At 41.0% G+C, this 19,920-nt stretch overlaps 1 protein-coding gene across 2 annotated transcripts in view; it reads right to left on the reverse strand.

Annotated features, from left to right (window-relative positions):
* AK5 (adenylate kinase 5) overlaps positions 1-19,920 on the reverse strand; it is a 248,648-nt gene that overhangs the window by 50,734 nt on the left and 177,994 nt on the right. For both annotated transcript variants that reach the window (XM_061186427.1, XM_061186428.1), the window contains exons 9-10: positions 13,581-13,623; positions 11,334-11,378 (exon numbers count right to left, since the gene is read on the reverse strand). In XM_061186427.1, the coding sequence (XP_061042410.1) occupies positions 11,334-11,378; positions 13,581-13,623 (88 nt within the window). The remainder of the gene's footprint in view (positions 1-11,333; positions 11,379-13,580; positions 13,624-19,920) is intronic.

The raw sequence follows: 19,920 nt of genomic DNA on the forward strand, positions 1-19,920 counted from the left end.
ATAGGCAGGCTTAAGCCAAAGGTCTAAGAGATACTTTCTCACCTCAACTCACCCTGATCCTAGCCAACCACATCTATTCTAGGTAAAACCCCATTTAACAATCAATCCCTTAGGGAGTGTTTAATTTGAATGAATGACATCAGAAGCAGATGCAGGAATTTAACCAATCTCTTAACATCTGTCATGGCTGCTGATGGGTTCCAATTGTAGGTTCCAATTAACTTCTGATTCCATCTTCGTCCCCCTTTTATCAAGATATTCTCTTTCTTATTGGTTGTCTCCCCTAACTCAATATACAGTAGTTATACTGATAGCTAATGCTTGTTGAGTATTTACTAAGAGCACCGTGACACTTGTTAACTCATTTCATTCTCCGTCAACGCTATGACCTTGGTACTATCGTTGCTTCCACATCACAGATGAGGAAACTGAGGAAGAGTGAGTGTAAGGATGTTGCCCAAGGTCACACAGCTAGGACATGGGAAAGCTGGGATTTGAACTCACGTAGTTCATACTCTTAACTAGACTCTGTACTGTCTCCCTACTGATACAAATGTGCTTGACTCTCTTATATTTAAGAAATATTTCACTCTGGAGCTTCCTTTTCCTTTAGATACTGCCCTAAGTCTTTTCTTTCTCTTAGAATTGAGTACATCTTCATTCCCTTACCTCTTAATCACCCCAAACCCACTGGCTTTACTTTCTTGTTTTCCACTGGAATTGCTCTTACCAAAGTTACCAATAGCTCTTTGGTTGCTAAACCCAACAGACAATTTTCATCACATTTTATTTAAACTTTCCTGGATGAAAACTCTCTCCTCCCTTGCCTTCTATGACACTATTTGCTCTTGTTTTCTGCTTTCTTCTCTTTCCTCCTTTGGCTCTAGGATGGGTGTTTCCAAGCCTCCAGATCTCAGCTTTCCTCTAGCCTCCCTCTACCCAAGCTCACTGGGTGATCTCTCCCACATACATGTCCTCACCTACCATTGATATCCTGGTGAATTCTACATCTCTGTCTATAGCCAGAACTTGTATTCTGGGTACCAGATCTCAAAAACCTCTTGTTTAATGGACATTACCTCTGGATGTCCCATAAGCATCTCAGTCTTGAAATGTTTAGAACTGAAATCTTTATGGCTCCCCAAAACCCACTTCTTCCCCACATTCCTTATCTCCTTGAATGGCACCTCTGTCCACCCGGTGGTCTAAACCAGCCACTTCTGAGTCATGCTAATTCTTCTCATTCACCTGTACACACAATGGATCTTTAAATCCTGTTGATTCTATGCCTTACAATCTCTTGGATCTGTTTCCTCTTTTCCCTTTCAACTGCCTCTTTCTTCCTCACCTGTATGACCATCCAGATGACCTGTGGACTGACCTCCCCACCGTAGCCTTGGCTCCCTCTCCCTGCTGTCACGGTGCTCTTTCTGAAACCTGAGTCTGATGACACGTGACTGAGGAAAAGCCCTGATGGCTCCTCATTGCTACAGGATTAAGTTCATATTTCTTAGCCTGGTGTTTACAGCTTTTCACGATCCAGACCTTGTCTCATCTCCAGCTCTGCCTTGCACCACTTCCCACCCCCTCACCTCTGGGGCTCCCTCTTGCACACTTGTTCCATCTCTGTGCGTGGGCCCACCCCAGTTGTCTTCCCACTTGCACTTGGCCAATTCCTTTTCTTCCTCAGGACTCAGCTCTGACTCTCCCCTCTCCACCCTCATGTCTCCACTTCATCTTTCTCTCTATCACCTATGCTTCTGCCATTGCATGTACCAGCTGTACCATTTCTTTGTCCCCTCCCTACAATGTGAGTTCCTTGAGATTAGGGATCCTTGTATTTTATCTTTGTACACTTAAGTCTATCTCTTTGCTGACATATAGTAGAAACTCAAAAAATGTACCAAATGAATTAATGAAAGTAACCCAAAAGAATATATACCTAATGGAAGAATTTAATATAGCAGCAAGGGAACAGATTTATCATTCGGGGAGTTTAAGCAGCCCCCTTAAAGTCTATGTATCCTTTAGCTTAGGCCATTTTTTCCTCCACCTCCATACTAAGCCATCGTTTGAGATAAATATGGAGTCAGGGTACTCCATCCAACCCACAAGAAAACCCCAGAAGCACCAAGCTTCCTCAGATCCACCCAGCACCACATCCTCAGACATTTTCTAGTTGTAGCCCTTGGCCTTCTGAAATAGTTTTGGTAAAGCTCACAAAAAGGTACCCACAATATGTCTTAGTAAAAGATGCAATGTATCAATATATTCTGAAATCAATGTGCTTTGGGAGGGGTTCAGTAATGCTTCAGATATGGGATCAAATTGTTTCCTTTTTTGAAGTTAATATGGAATTTCACATGACTGGGAGAGACATAGCTGGGGCACTCAGAAGTCTTTTTCATTGATACTCATTTGATGTCTTATTATTTTGTCATTGTTTTCAGACATCAATAGCTAGATATACAGGAACAAAGTAAAATAGAAAATTGAGGTACTTATTCAAAGAATTATGGCAAACCCTTCCTTCATCTACCATTTTCTCACAACCACACCTAGATTTTGGCCTCCTCACTATATATTTACATACCCTTCGATAGCATGAGTTTTGAAGTCTGAGAAATTTGGTCTGAGTCTTAACTCTGTCACTTACTAACTGTGCAACCTTAAGAAATTTACTTAACCTTTCTGGACCTCCATTTCTTCATCTGTAAAATGGGGAAGAATATGAATACAGATGATTGGTCTGATGATTAAATAAGATAATATGTATAAAGATGGCACAGTATATGGAACATAGTAAGTCCCCAGTATATGTCAGTTTTAATATTTTTATGAGGTAAATAAAATAAACATTTTTGAGGTAGAGGATGGGAACTTTGGCTTATTCAGTTGTCTTCACACTTCATTTCCTTGCGGCCATGTCTCTGTTGTACATGCTTCCAATTAAGAAAACAGTTCGCAACATGTCAACTCATTGGCTATTCAAACTTGGGGTGAATAGAGGACAAACATTATTTTGCCATTTAAAAGAAATTCAGAGAGGCTAGGAGGTGAGTGACTAAGATGGCAGAGTAGAAGGACCCTAAGCTCACCTCCTGTCATGAGCACACCAAAATCACAGCAATCTGCAGAATGACCATTGTTGAAAAAGACTGAAACCTACTAGAAAAGCTCCTCTACAGCTAAAGACATAAAGACGGAACCACAACAAGATAGGTAGGAGGGACAGACTAGAGATATAATCAAATCCCATACTCTTGGGTGGGCGACCCACAAACTGGAGAATAATTATGTTATAGAGAGGCTAAGGGATTGGTCCAAGGGCACACAGAGCTTGGACACAAACACAAGATTTTGGGTGTTCTCTTATCTCCAGTGCTGGGTCTTGGGTCTGTAGCATCTGCCAGTGTCCATTCTTCACAGGTCTTGGAACAAGCAAAAGGGGCTTTCAGTGAGTCAGACTTGGAGATGTGGCCTTGACTGAGTGAACAGGCTCAGTACTTAAAACTTCACCAGGTGACTCTGTTGGTGAATTAATGGCATTTCCAAAAAGATCTCAACAAATGGGTAGGGAGACAATGAGTGTGAGGGTGTGAGGTCGCCTTCACTTTACCTGGTAAAACTTACTCACTTGTGCTCTTTTCTTTTTAGCAATAATTTGCCCTTCTGGATGACTTAACTCAGCAACATTCTTTTCTTTGAGGAAATAATTTTAAAAACATGGAGAAAAAAACCCCTTCTGCCATGTCATGCACTGTTCCAAGGATTGTTTAATGTCTTTTTGAACCTCACAGTTCTTTAAGCATAGTGAGCCCTTGATAAAGGTTTATTAATTTGGTCTGTATAAATGAAGAAAGTGTTTTGCTCTAGTCAAACAATACTTAGAGCTTTTTGCAGTGAAAAGGTTTATGTAATTAAGTAGGTTCATAGTCAGCACACAATGCCTGCATTTCTCCAACGTTAGAACGATATCCCATTGTTTTGTAAATGCATTTGAGATTGTCTTGGAAAGAGGCCCAGTGTGTCTCCCCGTTACTTCCATCCTGAATGGCCTGGACTTTGAAAAAACAGGTATGGCCAGGGTGAGTGCCAAAGGGGCCCTTAGTAACTGCACCCCTTCAGGGGAGAAAGAGCTGTGGCAATCACGTGGCTGTGTCTAGAGCAGGGATGACGTTTCACAGTTAGGGCAAGCCACAGGCTTTGGAGTCAGATGGAAACTTATTTCTCTATGTGAACTCAGCCTAGCTCATGAGCTGCCTGTTTTCTCTTCGTAGTGGAAACTCAACCAAGTCTAGGCTGGGTTTTCTTAGCCTAATCCAATAATTTTTGATAACCCTGATAGTCCAGTTCTTTGTGTCCCCCCCCCCCCCCCCGCATTCCTATGTTAAATCCTAAAGTCTAATGGGATCGTATTAGGAGGTGGGGCCTTTGGGAGGTGCTTGGGTCACGAGGGTGGAGACCCCATGAATAGGATTAGTGTCCTTATAAAAGAAGCCCCAGAGAGCTCTCTAGCCACTTCCACCATGTGAGGGCACAGTGAGAAGATGGCTGTATAGGAACCAGGAATGGGTTCTCACCAGTCACTGAATCTGTTGGTGCTTTGATCTTAGACTTCCTGTCTCTAGAACAGCGAGAAATAAATTTCTGTTTTTTAGTCTATGGTATTTTGTTAGCCCAAGTGGACTTAGACAAGCTCCAAGTTCAGTTTCCAAGTCAGGGCTGTCTCCCATCTGGAGGGTTTTCTTCACCCTTCCTTCAGTCCTGGTCTTCCTGGTGCTGTTGGTTCCCCGGGGTGTGTCCCCTCCACCTTCCATTCAGTCCCTTTTCTGGAGTCTCCTCCTGGTCCTCCAGATGCATTTCTCTTTGCCAGTTCTGACTAGCACCCAGACTTTCCTTTCAGGCATCCCTTGCACCACGGGGTACAGAGAAACGTTCAGAACTTTTCCAGGCCCACAGGAGCCCAGGGAAACAGGGACTTTTAGTAGATCCACCCCTTTCCCCTAACTGCTTCCTCACATTTGTGAGGTTGTTTTTTTTAAAAAAATTAATTAATTAATTAATTTTTGGCTGCTTTGGGTCTTTGTTGCTGCGCTCGGGTTTTCTCTAGTTGCGGCGAGCGGGGGCTACTCTTCATTGCGGTGCACGGGCTTCTCATTGCGGTGGCTTCTCTTGTTGCAGAGCACAGGATCTAGGCGCGTGGGCTCAGTAGTTGTGGCACATGGGTTTAGTTGCTCTGCAGCATGTGGGATCTTCCTGGACCAGGGATCGAACCTGTGTCCCCTGCATTGGCAGGCAGATTCTTAACCACTGTGCCACCAGGGAAGTCCGGTTATTTGTTTTTGAAAGGACAAGTGAAAACAAGGCACAAGGGACTTTTTCCCTCCAAGATCCCCAAACGCTAAGTCTGGGGTTTCATATAGCTGCCCAACAACACACCCCCAAATCCAATTAACCCTAGGGTTCTCACAGTGTGGTCCACAGACTCCGGCTCCCTATTTTCATTACAATACTAAGAGGTTATTTGCTTTTCACTGATGGTGCAAAAGCAATGGCTGTAAACCTGCGGTGCCAATCAAAGCCAATTATTCTAGTATTCTTCACCACCATGAACTCACAGAAAAAAAAAGAAAGAAAGAAAGAAAGAAAAAAAAAAACAATGCCATTGTTACTTAAGAATGCTCTTGGTGAAGCAATGAAAAAGTTTAATTTTAACCTTAAGTACATATTATTGTAACATTTTGTGAGACAAAATGGGAAGATGCGTAAGGCACTTCAGCACAGCCAGGTACATTTAATGGTTTTCTCAAGAAAAGCACTGTGTGATCGTTTGAGTTGTTGAACTAGCTGCTTTTTAGTTGAACACCATTTTTACCTTCTGAAAGACTGAACAACAGATAAAACTATGGCTTTTCAGACTTGAGTATCTGGCAAACATTTTCTTGAAAAGTAATAAAGTAAGCCTGTCACTTCAAGGAAAACAACTGGCAGCATCTTTGCTAATGATAAAATCCAAGTTTTCAAGCCCCAGATCCATCATTGACTAGTAAATTACTTAACTCTCTGACATCTTACTTGAAAAATAGGATGGTGATAATACTCCATAGAGCAGATACAAGCGTCAAGTAAGATAACATTATAAAGCATTTTGTACAGTGCCTGCTGTGTAAGTGTTCAATAAACATTGCCTTCTATCATAGCTACATCAAGTTAAAACAATCAGATTTCGTTTTCATTTGTAATTTGACCAAATACATGAGTCAATTCCACCAAAAATGTTTAACCTGATCTCCAAGGAAATACTCTCTAAAAATTAGATTTATTCATAGTTCTTTAATAACAGGGCAACTATGAAATGACAATAGACCTTAATAAAATAATGACAGGCATTGAGATACTGGGTTTTAAGCAAAAATTCTCATTTCTTTAGTTTTCTTCCAGGAAATAAATAGGACTAGTTGTGCGGTGGTGAAAAAATGCACAGAATAACACAAAATATTATACAAGTACCTCCCAAAACTTACTACTTAAAAGCGGTGGATCAGCACCAATGCCAAGGTACACAAGGCCCTCAGTGTTCCTGCTACACTGAAAGCTACAGCCATTGAATCATGTCTTGATCATTATGCCATTGGTCTCACACTTCTCCTATAAAGTCAGATGATTTTCCAAACTGAAGAACTTCTACCAAGGCTTTGGATAGGAATTAATGGGAATTCAGGTTATGTTACATTTGGGGGTTAGGCAGGCCATGAAAAGCAGAGAAGGGAAAAAGAAGCCAAAATAGATTGGATAATAGCAAGATAATGATCAAGAGATTTAAAAAAAGAAAAAAGGAAAGAAATGTACCAGAAAAGGTTGTGAAAAACTGTAGGAGCCTGTTAATGGGATGTCACGAGGCTCTTCAAGATATTTTTGCATTTTCCAAATAATTTTCTGTTTTCGGCAACGATTGCGTCCCAGTCTTGTACATCAGCAAAGTTCTTCTTTTTTTTTTTTTAAATTAATCAATTAATTAGTTTTTGGCTGCGTTGGGTCTTCATTGCTGTGTGTGGGCTTTTTCTAGTTGCAGCGAGCGGGGGCTACTCTTCGTTGTGGTGCGCGGGCTTCTCATTGTGGTGGCTTCTCTTGTTGTGGAGCACGGGCTCTAGGCGCATGGGCTTCAGTAGTTGTGGCACACAGGCTCAGTAGTTGTGACTCGCGGGCTCTAGAGCACAGGCTTGGTAGTTGTGACGCACGGGCTTAGTTGCTCCGCGGCATGTGGGATCTTCCCGGACCAGGGCTCAAACCCGTGTCCCCTGCATTGGCAGGCGGATTCGTAACCACTGCACCACCAGGGAAGTCCCCAGCACAGTTCTCATATCTTGTTTGTGAAAAGATAGAAACCTTTTCAATCCTTTTGATCACCAGGCCCTATCCTGTGAGATCTCTTATCTGTTCTTTGGAAGGCATTTCTCTATAAATAGCTATTGAGCTGCCTTCTTCATGAACAGAGAGGCAATAATTTTCACAACAACATTCAAAGGGCCAACTAGGTCCATCCTTGTTACTTTTCCCTTTGATCCAGACGGTACACTTTCTCTGAACATTTTTTCGACTCAGATGGCAGTCAATGCAATTATTTGTCCCCACTTAAAACTATTTTGCAAATGAGCAGGAAATAGCAGCAGCTTGGGATGGGGAGGAGTTGGTGCGGCTTGTTCTCCGTGAGAAGGCAGCAGCCACATGGAGTAAGAGGTGTCTGGTTAGGTTCATAATTAACCTGAAAACCATCCTGCCAGAAGCAGCTACAGCAGCAGCAACCTGCTTATCAGTTCTGGTCCAGGAATTCCAATTGCTATTTCAGTTGTTATGGAAACTGACCACACTGCTTCCTAAAGAATTCATTATTCCAGCAAATATTTGTTGTTCTAGTCATTCTGGGACATCTGAATGAGTGATGCAGACACAGGGATGGAGAAGCACAGAGGAGGAAGGCTGGAGATCAGAGAAGACCGCACAGAGACCTAAGAATTAAACCTGACCTTGGGGCATGATTAGTCAGGGGAAAAGACATTTCAGGTGAGAGGACTGGCAAAAGCGGAGGAAAGTTCAAGAGTTAATAATGGTGCAGGTGAGGTTGGGGCTGAAGACTCCTGTGTGGGAAAAGGGGAAGACACATTGAGGCCAGTAGGGAGAGAGCTTTGGAGGCCAGACTAAGGAGGTGGACCCTTCTGTGGACAAAAGGGAACCAGGAGACTTTAAACCAGGATACTTTAGGAATATTAATATTATTATCTTACGACTAACCGTGAAGATGTCAACCTAGCTTCTGGCTAATACTACAACCCTACTTGTCTTGGTAGCTGTCAGGACAATAATTTGAAAAACGAAAAATTCAGCCATCTTCTCATATAGACAAAACCACACTTACTTTACTGAAATCAGCTGACTGTTGTTGATTAAAGCTCATCAAAACTGCTATGGGTGTGTCGATGACATCCCGAGTATTTTTATGAGCTTCAAATTGACCTGCAATAATACAGCCTCAAAATACCATCCTGCCATCTGTCGAGAAAGTACAGTTGATCCTTGAACAATGCGGGGCTTAGGGGTGCTAACCCTCCCTGCAATCGAAAATCCATGTATGACTTATAGCCAGCTCTCTGAATACTTGGTTCCTGCTGATACATGGTTCTGAATCCGTGGATTTAACCAACATGGACCGGGTAGTACTGTAGTACTTATTATTTTAAAAAATCAGCATATGAGTGGACCCGCACAGTTCAAACCCATGTTGTTCAAGGCTTAAGTATATTTAGAACTAAAGCCTTAGTTTTCAAGCAGAATCCAGTAAATAGCCTAGAAGAAGAACTATCATTTTTCTTCTTATTGCAATTCCTTTGTACATGGCCCAAACAGTAAGCTGAAATCTTTCTTTTCTAGAACAGTGACTGACTAACAAGTTGAAGTACAGGAGAGTCTGGTTGATATAAAAAAAAGAAAACCTTTATTCACAGCAGCAGTTTTTAGTGTGGTCTGTGGACCCTGGAGGGTCTTAAGGTTTGTCTGGTGCCAGACTTTTTTTTTTCTTGGCCGCACTGCATGGCATGTGGGATCTTAGTTCCCCGACCAAGGATCAAACCCGCATCCCCTGCATCGGAAGCGCGGTATCTCAACCACTGGATCACCAGGGAAGTCCTGATGCCAGATTTTATATTGTGCTATTTCACCTTCTGAAGGGCACAGGGCTTAGTAACAGGTGAGCTGAGATCTTTAGGCTTGGCTAGATAGAAGCAATATTTGAAAATACACTCAAAATTCAAGTATGGTGCCAAACAACGGGTAAATCTGAAATAATATTATTCTTAGAGACAATAACAACAACCACAAAACATGCTGTACTATTTTAAAAAGCTTTTCTTTGGAGCACATTATTAAAAACACAGATTGCTATGTGATAATAAAGCCTCATTCTTTGGATTCCTGAACTTCAAGTTTAAAGAGTCTCCCCTTTTCCTAATTTGGCCTCTAAGATAAAAGCTAGACAGAAAGTATAATTTATTGTGTATAGTCTAGATGCCAAGATAATGGATTAAAATTTGTGTGGATTGGGGAATTTTCTTTGAAATTATGGTGATGAGTTTCTTTTCTGTAAAGAGTAGACATAATGTACTTTTACTTTCTGAAAAGAATGTAAACTAAGTGCGGCAATAGTCCATCCACTTCCCAAGGCTAAGGTCAACTAGAGACAAGCAGGTCAGGAACAGAACTCAGCTGAGCTCAAGAATTCTCACTGCTTAGACACGCTGTTCACTTTGGCTAGAATTCATCTTCCTCTCACCTCCCACTAATCCCTTCAGTCATCCATCTTTTCCTTTAGTTCCCTGCTTCAATGTCACCTTCACAGGGCCTTCCCTGATCACCCATGTTTACCCCAAACACTTCACCCTGCTTGTTCGCTGTTTCAGCTCTTTGTTTCCTTCCCCATGCTTTTCAAGGTTTGTGATAATAATTTGATTAGTTCTCCTTTTCCTCTAAGATGGAAACTCTCTGATCCCTGCTCACTGCCCAGCATGGGTCCAATATCCAGTAAGTAGTTGGTGGATGATTAAATGTGGTTGTGACCGTCTAGGGTGACAACCCACATAACTCAGTGGTGGGGTGAGGAGGGCCCGGAAATGGGGAACCACAGCCATGGACCCTGGTCTCCTCTCTGCCACCAGTTGTTTGAATGACCTGCCTCAAACCCTTTAAATTCTCTGTGACTCAGTTTCTTCATCTGACAATGACAGAGGTTTACTGAGAGATTTCCAAGGAAGAATCCTGACTTTAGGGTGCAAGATTCTAAGTATATCTGAGTATATTTCTAGGGTGCTGACAACCATTCTTTTTCCCACTCACTGAGGAGGTGTGGACCTTTTCATTATTTCTGAATATAAATAGGTATTTTCTGAAAAATGTACAGTATTAAGTGAGTGTATTAACTTTTCTATAGACTTGACTAGCTAGAGGGAAAAGCACTAAGTTTTGGGGGGGTGATCTGATGATATTTTGTCCTATTCTATGTAATTTTAACCGCTGCGTAACTAGTCCCATTTATTCCCAAGAGAAAAACTGGAAATCTGGTTCTCATACTAATAAGCTTTCTGACCTTGGACAAGTTGCTTAACCTTCTGAGGCTCACTTTTCTTGTCTGTGTAATAGATATGTAATAGGGATGGACCGCCAACCTATAAGATTGTGTAAGGATTAAAGGAGATAACTTGGAACATAATAGGTGCTCAGAAAATACTGGTTAACCCCAAATGAATTTTATCCCACAATTTGTTTCCCAATGAGTTTCTTTGTACTAAGGCATAAAACAAACGAGATTGCTTTTTTGTTAGCTGTATGGAATGCAGGCTATGGTTATTGAGGTACACTTGAATATGTGGTTACTGATGTATTTAGTTTAGGGAGGAGCAGGTCATAGTTCAAAGAGAAAAGGTGTTAGATTTTAACAGACATAGGCATCCTTTTCCCGTGGGATTATAATGCATTTTATTATCGATTTTAACAGACATAGGCATCCTTTTCCCGTGGGATTATAATGCATTTTATTATCATAGAGCTAAACTCAGGAGTTTGATATTCCTTAGAGTCCTGCTTTGTCTATGCTGAAAAGATACAAAGCCAAAGTAATATAAAACTGTATAAATGAAAGGAATGATCTGGAAGCCTCGGGGGGTGTAATCTTGACTAAAAAAGGGCCAAGACTTCAAAACAGGTTGAGAAATGAGTAGTCTTTTTTCCTTACCACATTGTTATTATTAGCAATTACATTTGAAAATTTGAGGGCTGTTACTCACCAATCAGGAAAATAATTTTACACTTTCTCAAATCTTCCATGAAACCTTTAAAATAAGAATAATCTAAGTTATACAGAAAGAAAAACTGTATTGAAACCCTGGTTTTATACTATATAGTATATAGTATTATATAGTATATAGTATAGTATAATATATACTATTACATTATGTATTATAGTATACAGTATTCTATATAATATATATAGAATAGATAGCATAGAGATAAAACAAAAGTCATGAAGGTGGTGACTGAGAACTGAATCTTGGGAACCACTGCTTTAAGGCAAAGGAATGATTAGGGATTTTTGGCAAAGTGCGAAACTCTGCAGAGTTTGTGGAGCCCTAAAAGATTTCCAGTTGTCATGTGACGTAGTAGGTAGTCATGAAGTGGTTCATTTATATACACAATGCTACATTTTTGTAGGAATCCACTATTAGTTGAGTGAAAGGCCCAACTCTACCAGAGAGAGATAGAGACAGAGAGAGAGAGAGAGAGAGAGAGAGAGGGGGGGGGGGGGAATGGGGCATGAAGAATTGAGTTGGGGTAGAAGAAGAAGGAGACAAAGGAAATAGAGCTGGAAACAGAGGAAAGAGGTGAACTTGGGGGTCTTTGGAACCATTTGGTTTTCACACGAAAGGATTTTTTGTTATTGTTCTCTGCAATCAAACAGATGCTTCAGTCTCTTTACAGAGTAGCCCATGGTGACTGGAAAAATCGAGTATTATCTGGAGCTTTCTGTTAAAGGCAGATAGATTGATGCTTTTAACACATGGAGCCAAATGGTCATCTCATGTTCTCCATACTTCTAGTTTACTTTTTTCTTCTAGTTTACTTTTATGAAGCTGAGCAACATTTAATGTATTTGCAATCTAGGAAAGTGGTTATTACTGTTAGTATTAGTATTAATAGTAGTATGGTTATCTAATTCCAGTTTTAAAAAAATAGTTATTTTCTAAAAATTACTAGTTATTTTAAAAAATTTATGATGGTACATTCATAAAATGATGGTACATTCATACAACGTGGTCATTACAAATTAAGTTTATAGAGAGTTTTCAATGACATGGGAACATGCTTATGTTATGATAGGTACAAAATATTGGAGATAATGTTTGTATATACACGTGTATTCACAACTATGTAAAAATAGGTATATAGGCAATACACTGCAATAAAATAAACCAGAATGTTACCCATGATTATTTAGAGGCCATAAGGTCTTAGATGGCTCTTATTTTCTACCTTAAAAAAATTTCCACATGAATGTGTGTTAATTTTATAACCAGGAAAAAAGGAAATTTTATTCAGCAATCAATCAATCCCCATCCAGTTGGGACTGAGTTGATTATTTGCACTAGGCTCATGTTTATGTGCCTTTTCCTCATGAATCACCATTATGTCATTTGGTGACTGCAATTTTTACATACTGCTCTTGCCATTATCATCAAATGACACTTTATCTACTGCCTCATGCTCATGGGTCAGCAGGATTAGAGCTGGGGTTATTTAGAAACCAATTCACTTACTTGTATATGCTCCCAGTCAATGTAAATATATTTCCATGGACCATAATTATAACAACAGTTATTACAGAGTGGAAATGATAAAAGGTATTTTTTCTAGGGCAATCATAAGACATCTTTTTTTTGGACAAACTCAAATTCACATAATTTTATCTATTTTCAGTTCCATGTGTAGCTAATTATGGTTGGATTTTTTTTAGTTTTGGCAAGACTTTTAACATGACAAAATTATGAAGCAGTGTAATTTGGGTGTTTCTTAGGTTGCATCCCAATGGTACACTGCAGAGTAGTAACCACGATGCAGGAAAAAGACTTTTGTGTTCCAATAAATTTGAAGAATGGTGAGTTAAAGATAGCCAGCTCTCTTTCCTACAGGACATGTGGGAGTCCTGCTGTGCTCCTATATATGTGAATCTTCCAAAGGGGATTGGGTATTGTGTTTTCCAAACATTTTAACCAGAGCATCCTCTCTTCACTGAGCATCTTGGGGCTCATGTTCTCTGGGCAGTGAGGAAATGCATCTCTTAGTAAGGCGTCCTTTTGATTCTTTACATGGACCAAGAGGGGAGAGATCCAAAGAGTCCCAATCTTAATCATGTTCCCTGGCTAAGGGAAAAGTACATGCTGTTGGTAGTTTATTATCTCTTAGTGGTGTTTAATAAAAAAGACATGCTCAGAGCTACTAAAATGACAACTTTGGTTTGATCAGTAAAGAAAACTCACCTCCCATGGTGTCTTCTTCAAACACATTTAACTGGTCATCACCCTGTTTATAAAAAATCAAAATATTAGATGATAATACTAACAGGCATTGTACTAAACTTCTTGCCAGCATTAACATACTTGACCTTCCAAACGACTCTGTGAAGGAGGTACCATTATTACCCAGCTTTTGCAGATGAAAACCATACTGAGTTCAAGAAGTTAGTTGCCCAAGGTCACATAGTAGTGAGGGACAAAGCCCAGATTTAAACCTGGGCTGTCTGTCCCCAGAGTTCATGCTCTTTGTAACGGGTGCAGTATCTTGCCTTTTTCCTTGGTGCATAACTCTCTGTGGTCAGAAAAGCTGATGTAAAGAAGACAAAACTGATAGAAGTACTTGAAGCTCACTGATAGAAGGAGTAGAGTTATTTTACAAACAACTCCATGATTTACAGCTGGACTTGGCAAACTTTCTGGAAAGGGCCAGATAGTAAACATTTTCAGCATTGTGAGCCATATTGTCTCACTACTTAACCAACAGTCTCAGTTTGCCAATCCCTGAATGAAAGCATGAAATAAAGGAAGTTGGAATGACCAGCTTTGATTGATGCCTGCCTTTTAAATTTTCATTTTATTTTTTAATCAAACAGATCCTCCATTTTCCTTACAGAAAAGCCCATGATGGTTGGGGAAAAAATCCAGAAAGAAAATCTGTGAAAAGGCATTGGTGAGATTTTTCACTCCCACCTATGTCTCTATCCATCCCATTTTCTCACTCCCTCATCCCTTAGAGATAACCACTCATAGAAGTTTTTTTTTGGGTATCTTTCCAGATACACAAAAACTGACTTCTAGATATCTATGGATACACTTGAGTATAACTATATGATCTTATTACCTCCATTACACAGAAAGAAGCAAACATATTATATATGCATATGTGTTTATAATATACATACTAATCTGATAATACTGTTCTTCCTTTTGTTTTTTCACTTATCAATATATCCAGGAGAATCTTCTGTATCTGTACAGATGTTCTTGGGTTACACAGTATTCCACTGTATGGAAGGTACCATAGTTGTTATTGTTTTTAACTAGTTCTTTATTGATGGACCATTGAGTTGTTCCCAATCTTGGACTATTTTTGAAAAAGTAGCACAATGAATAAACTCATATAAATGTCATTCCACACGTATATACCTGTAGGATAAATTCCCAGAGAGTGTGCTGTGCAGGCAAAGAATAAATGTATTTATAATTTTGATAGATGTTTCCAAACTGCTCTCCCTAGAGGCTGTGTAGTTTTTCAGGGACAGCCTCTGGCTCATGCTTTACTCCAGCCTCTTGCCTCTAATTTGCTTTGATACAGGAGTCAGTTAAATGAGGTTGCCTGGTTGGATTAATGCTCCCTTTAGGTAAACTGCCACAAAAGCACTTTGTTTGAAAACAGAGCCTTGCCATCCTTTTTTAGAACATACGCCTTCAGGGCAACTTTATTGCTTGTCTTCCTAGATTTGCCTGTGTATCCAGAGCTATTCCAGGTGAGGGAAGAGTATTCAATGGACTAATTATTCAGGGACACATTTACATTAATTAACTCCTTTCCATGAATAGAAAAAAAATCCACTATTCCTCGGTGAGCCTCCCCACACTTCCCTTACTGAAATCATTGCATTTCACATTGTGCAGGGATCGTCTAATCCAACTCTACCACACCCGCTCTCCCATTTTACAGATGAGGAAATTGGTAGTTGCAGTGGCCATGTGAGGGGCCCGTGGCCATATCATCATGTCCTTAGTGAGGCCAGGGTTGGGATGAGAACCACATCTCCTACCACACAGTCTGGCTCCTAGAGATTTAGTCCCATCAGCTTAGCTACCATAGTGGATCTGTTAGTGTCTTACTGCACACCTGGCTGGTACACCCATCCCCCAGCTGCTGCTAAGAGCACACAGGAGTCTGGTCCCTCCCTCAAGCTGGGATGACTCTGGTATAAGTTGTTCCCCAGTGGTCCCCTTGAGATCAAGTTGAAGCTAATATCCAGCTGGCTTCTCCCCCTGCCCTATCCTGCATCTCTCCCTGTCTCGCAAAAGCACACCTAATAACACACTTGCAAAGAATCCCCATCTTAGCCTCTGCTTCTAGGGAAGCCCACCTGAGACAGGCACCTATTTGAAGCAATTAATATGTTTGCCTAAGATGCAGCTACATAGAAAGAGGCTCAATAGGCTTTGCTGGAAAAGAATCGTTTAATCAGACTCTGCTTATTGCTTGTCAAACAGTTATTGAATATATTCAGGTAATGTTAAGAGGAAACCATGCGGTCTTTTCTCTCAATTTTTAATATTATTGTTGAATTATCAGACTTACACCCACCTTATAGACCAAACTGTAACAGATCTTTCTTGTACCTGGCTATCATGTCTTGGGAGTTTGATCAGGGTTAATCTGAATTCATAAAACAATGCACCAGGTTATAAAAGGGCCTTTCTGACCTTTATTTGGCTTCTTGAGTCTGACCTGCTTTTATCCACAGCTCTTATTCACAGTCTTCTGTTCTGTTTGCCCAAATGCTTCAGATAAGCCCCAGCTTCATTTCCATGAATGCATTGATAGTGAACAGGTTTCTGGAGCATAGATGCAACCGTCAAAAACTCTCCCTCAGGAAAGTGCTGCACTGCACTCACTGACATGAAAACCCCGGTGAATGGGATGTTTGATTGCAGGGTGTTATTTTCCAGTGATGCTCAATAGACTTCACAGTTGATCTTTTGTAGATAAAATTTATCTGACATCTTAAACACACACACATACATCAAACAACCAGTGAAAGGCAAACACTTCTGGTTTTGGTGAAAAGATGTCATACAGCCTCCGGGGGCCCTAATTCTTATCTCTTTTCTTTTCAAATGCTAGGTGTGTTCTGCATAAGAGGCATTAATTTCAGAATGTCAGTTATATAAGGTGCAAAATGTTAGATAAGCTTCTCGGAGAAATGGCTGATAAGGTGTTTATATCCGGTTCCACTGTAGCTGCATCTTCTGTGAGGCATTCTTGGAGAAAACACAACCCACTAACAACCGAGTTCCACCCTGGGTACCTGTGGGTGCCTCTGGGGGTTGCAGCCTTTTACCTTGTTGCTGCTCCATCAACTCAGCCCTTTGTTGCCTGTAAGTCTGCATGCGGGGTTAGGCTTTGTGGGTACAGTGAGACATAGAAGACTTTCTGCAGTGTAAAACTAGGCTTTGGGGGCATGAAGCGGCATACCAAATATGAAGAAACTTACAAAGAGAGGTAGTATGAAAACAGGCACAGATTTATGTAAGTGCCATTTGTGGCTCACTAGTCTGGAACCCAGACACAGCCTGCAATGACGCTGTTAATGCTGGTGAAGGTAGGAAAGCCTGCAGCAAAACCACTAGCCCCCAAAACCCAACTCAGGTTGCCACATTTTTTTGTGTGCTAGGTATTTGATAATATGTTGGTAGTCGATGGTGAGAAATCTAGAATCCTGTTGAACACATTTAGAACCTCAGGGTAGGATTGGTGGCTTTATGGGGAAGCTGGATTTGGACTACAGATTGGTTTTGGTCTCTATCCCTCATCCCCAGTCAAGCCAGAGCCGTAAGGAGAGTAAAAGCAACCTGCATTCAACTTTACTTCCCTGCGTGGATCTGTAGGCAAGCAACTACTTTTGCAAGGCTGGATTCTGGTATTCTTTGTAGGAAGAGCAGCTAATTGGTGTGTGTTTGTGTTTTCCTTTTGGATCAGAGGTCCTATTATCTTCACCTTGAGATATGGATGTTTTGTCGCTCCCAGTGCCTTGAATTATTGAATTTGTGGTGGGCAAGATCAAAACAACATAGCTTCATAGATGGTTCACCAATCATAAGGCATTAAATTCGTTCTTCATCCTGCTTTGATGTCAGCATAACGTCTGCTCCTGGTTACGGGACCAGTGGCCCTGTCACAAGCAGATCATGTCATAATGTGAAGCTGACACTTAAACAGTGCTTTACAGCTCTGGCAGCATTTCTACAGATATGATCTTACTGGATCCTTGCTGCAACCCTGATAGAAATGATGCAACTAAAGTTCTGTTGTACCACTGGATTGGGATGTATCTGAGCTTCCACTGCTGTGCAGGGCTGGGCTGAGGACTGACCTCAGTGCCCTGATACAAAGCTACATTTCCTCATCAGCATCCTCTTACTGTTATGTGTGTGTGTGTGTGGGGGGGGGGGCAGTCATCAGATCCTCTACTGCCCCTCCTTGAGTAGACAGTGTTGATTTTTAAAATCCTTTTGGGGACCACAAAACAAAACCTCCCCTGGGAAAGAGAGGGAAGTAGTAGGTCATTTTGGGAGTGTTTTCCTAGTTCTCGTTTGTATTAAACAGTGTGTGTGTGGATGTCCCTGGTGGAACAGTGGTTAAGAATCCGCCTGCCAATGCAGGGGACACGGGTTCAATCCCTGGTTCGGGAAGATCCCACATGCCGCGGAGCAACTAAGCCCATGCGCCACAACTACTGAGCCTGCGCGCTAGAGCCCGCGAGCCACAACTACTGAGCCCGCGCACCTAGAGCCCCTGCTCCACAACAAGAGAAGCCTCCGCAGTGAGAAGCCCGTGCACCACAACGAAGAGTAGCCCCCGCTCGCCACAACTAGAGAAAGCCCATGAGCAGCAATGAAGACCAAAGGCAGCCAAAAAATAAATTAAAAAAACAAACAAACCAGTGTGTGTGTTTCATGGCATAAAAAATGTATATAGCTTCAAGTGGGATTATGAGAAAGAGGCTTTATATAACAATAAAATGTCACAGCAAAGATTAATTTTTGGCCCTAAAATTCACAAATACTGCAAAGAAAAAACTATTTTCTTTCTCTGGCACTGAGCACAGATAACAATCCATTTTTAATTTCTTTTCAAAATCCAAAAAAATTGATTTCAAAGAGATTCTGTAGTTTCTGAGACAATGTGAGGAGCAGTGTTTTCTAACTTTTTCTTACTTCAACTAGTACTAGGCAGATCATCCAAATTCTGGGAGAATCATGAACCATGAAATGTTAGCATATGAGGATTTTCTATTTAAATTTGTCTAAAGACACTATCTCTGATTATAAGAAGCAATAGCAGGGAAGTAGGGCTGGGGTTGAGGCGCAAAAGGTCCTGCAGTTCTCAGAAGGGTTCATCTTTATTGAGAACCAAAATCTTAACAGGAAAGAAGAATAATTAAAAAAGAACAAATAAAATAGTACCATTTCCCCATTTTGGAGCCTGAAAATGAGATTTTTGGATTCTTTCTTTATGCCTGTTAAGGAACAAAAACAGCAAAACACCTCACATAAACAATTTTAAAAATGGTTATCAGAACTGCTATTTGGGTAATATTTGGAGTGTTTGTAATATGTGTGATTTCATCTGATCCTCCAGAAAACACTAGCGAGTAGGCAGGTTTGCTATTTCCCATATTTCAGATGGGGAAACTCAGGCTCAGAAAGCTTATGTGACTTGTGCAGGATGCTCCAGCCAGTGGGGTTTCCTGATTCCCAAGCTCGTGTTCTAAACACCTCTCCTGCTGCCCCAGAAGGAGCGTGATGACTTGTCTGTGTGTCAAGTGCAGGAGGACAGAGTGTATCGAGCGACTGCACTACACAAGGGTAGGGAATGCTCATGGTGTCACATGAATAGAGATGAAGATGGATTCATCTGCTAAAAGAGGGACTGAAGCTGGATCCTGCTCATCAAGTGATTTGAAAATGGAACTCTCAAGTTTTACTGGTGAATGAAGTTTTGAAATTCCTCAGATCTTCAGCAGGAGAATATTGGAAAATGGAACAATACCTACATTGTATCAGCAGGAAGAAGGGAGAATGGTCCTTGAGAAATGCTTTGAGTGTTTACAGTTCTTTTCTAAAAATGTTTTCATTTAAAGTAATGGGCGGGCTTCCCTGGTGGTGCAGTGGTTGAGAATCCACCTGCCAATGCCCGGGACACGGGTTCGAGCCCTGGTCTGGGAAGATCCCACATGCCGCAGAGCAACTGGGCCCGTGAGCCACAACTACTGAGCCTGCACGTCTGGAGCCTGTGCTCTGCAACAAGAGAGGCCGCGATAGCGAGAGGCCCGTGTACCACGATGAAGAGTGGCCCCTGCTCGCCGCAACTAGAGAAAGCCCTCGCACAGAAACGAAGACCCAACACAGCCAAAAATTAAAAAATTAAAAAAAAAAAAAAGTCATGTTGAAAATGGCTTAATGTTTAAAAAATAAATAAATAAATAAATAAAGTAATGGGCAATTTGAAAAAAAAGTGTGGGAAGTGGTATGTAATTTAATTACACCCAATAATTTATTTTAC

This window comes from Eubalaena glacialis, chromosome 3 (genome assembly GCF_028564815.1).
Source record: "Eubalaena glacialis isolate mEubGla1 chromosome 3, mEubGla1.1.hap2.+ XY, whole genome shotgun sequence".
Classification (NCBI taxonomy): Eukaryota; Metazoa; Chordata; class Mammalia; order Artiodactyla; family Balaenidae; genus Eubalaena; species Eubalaena glacialis.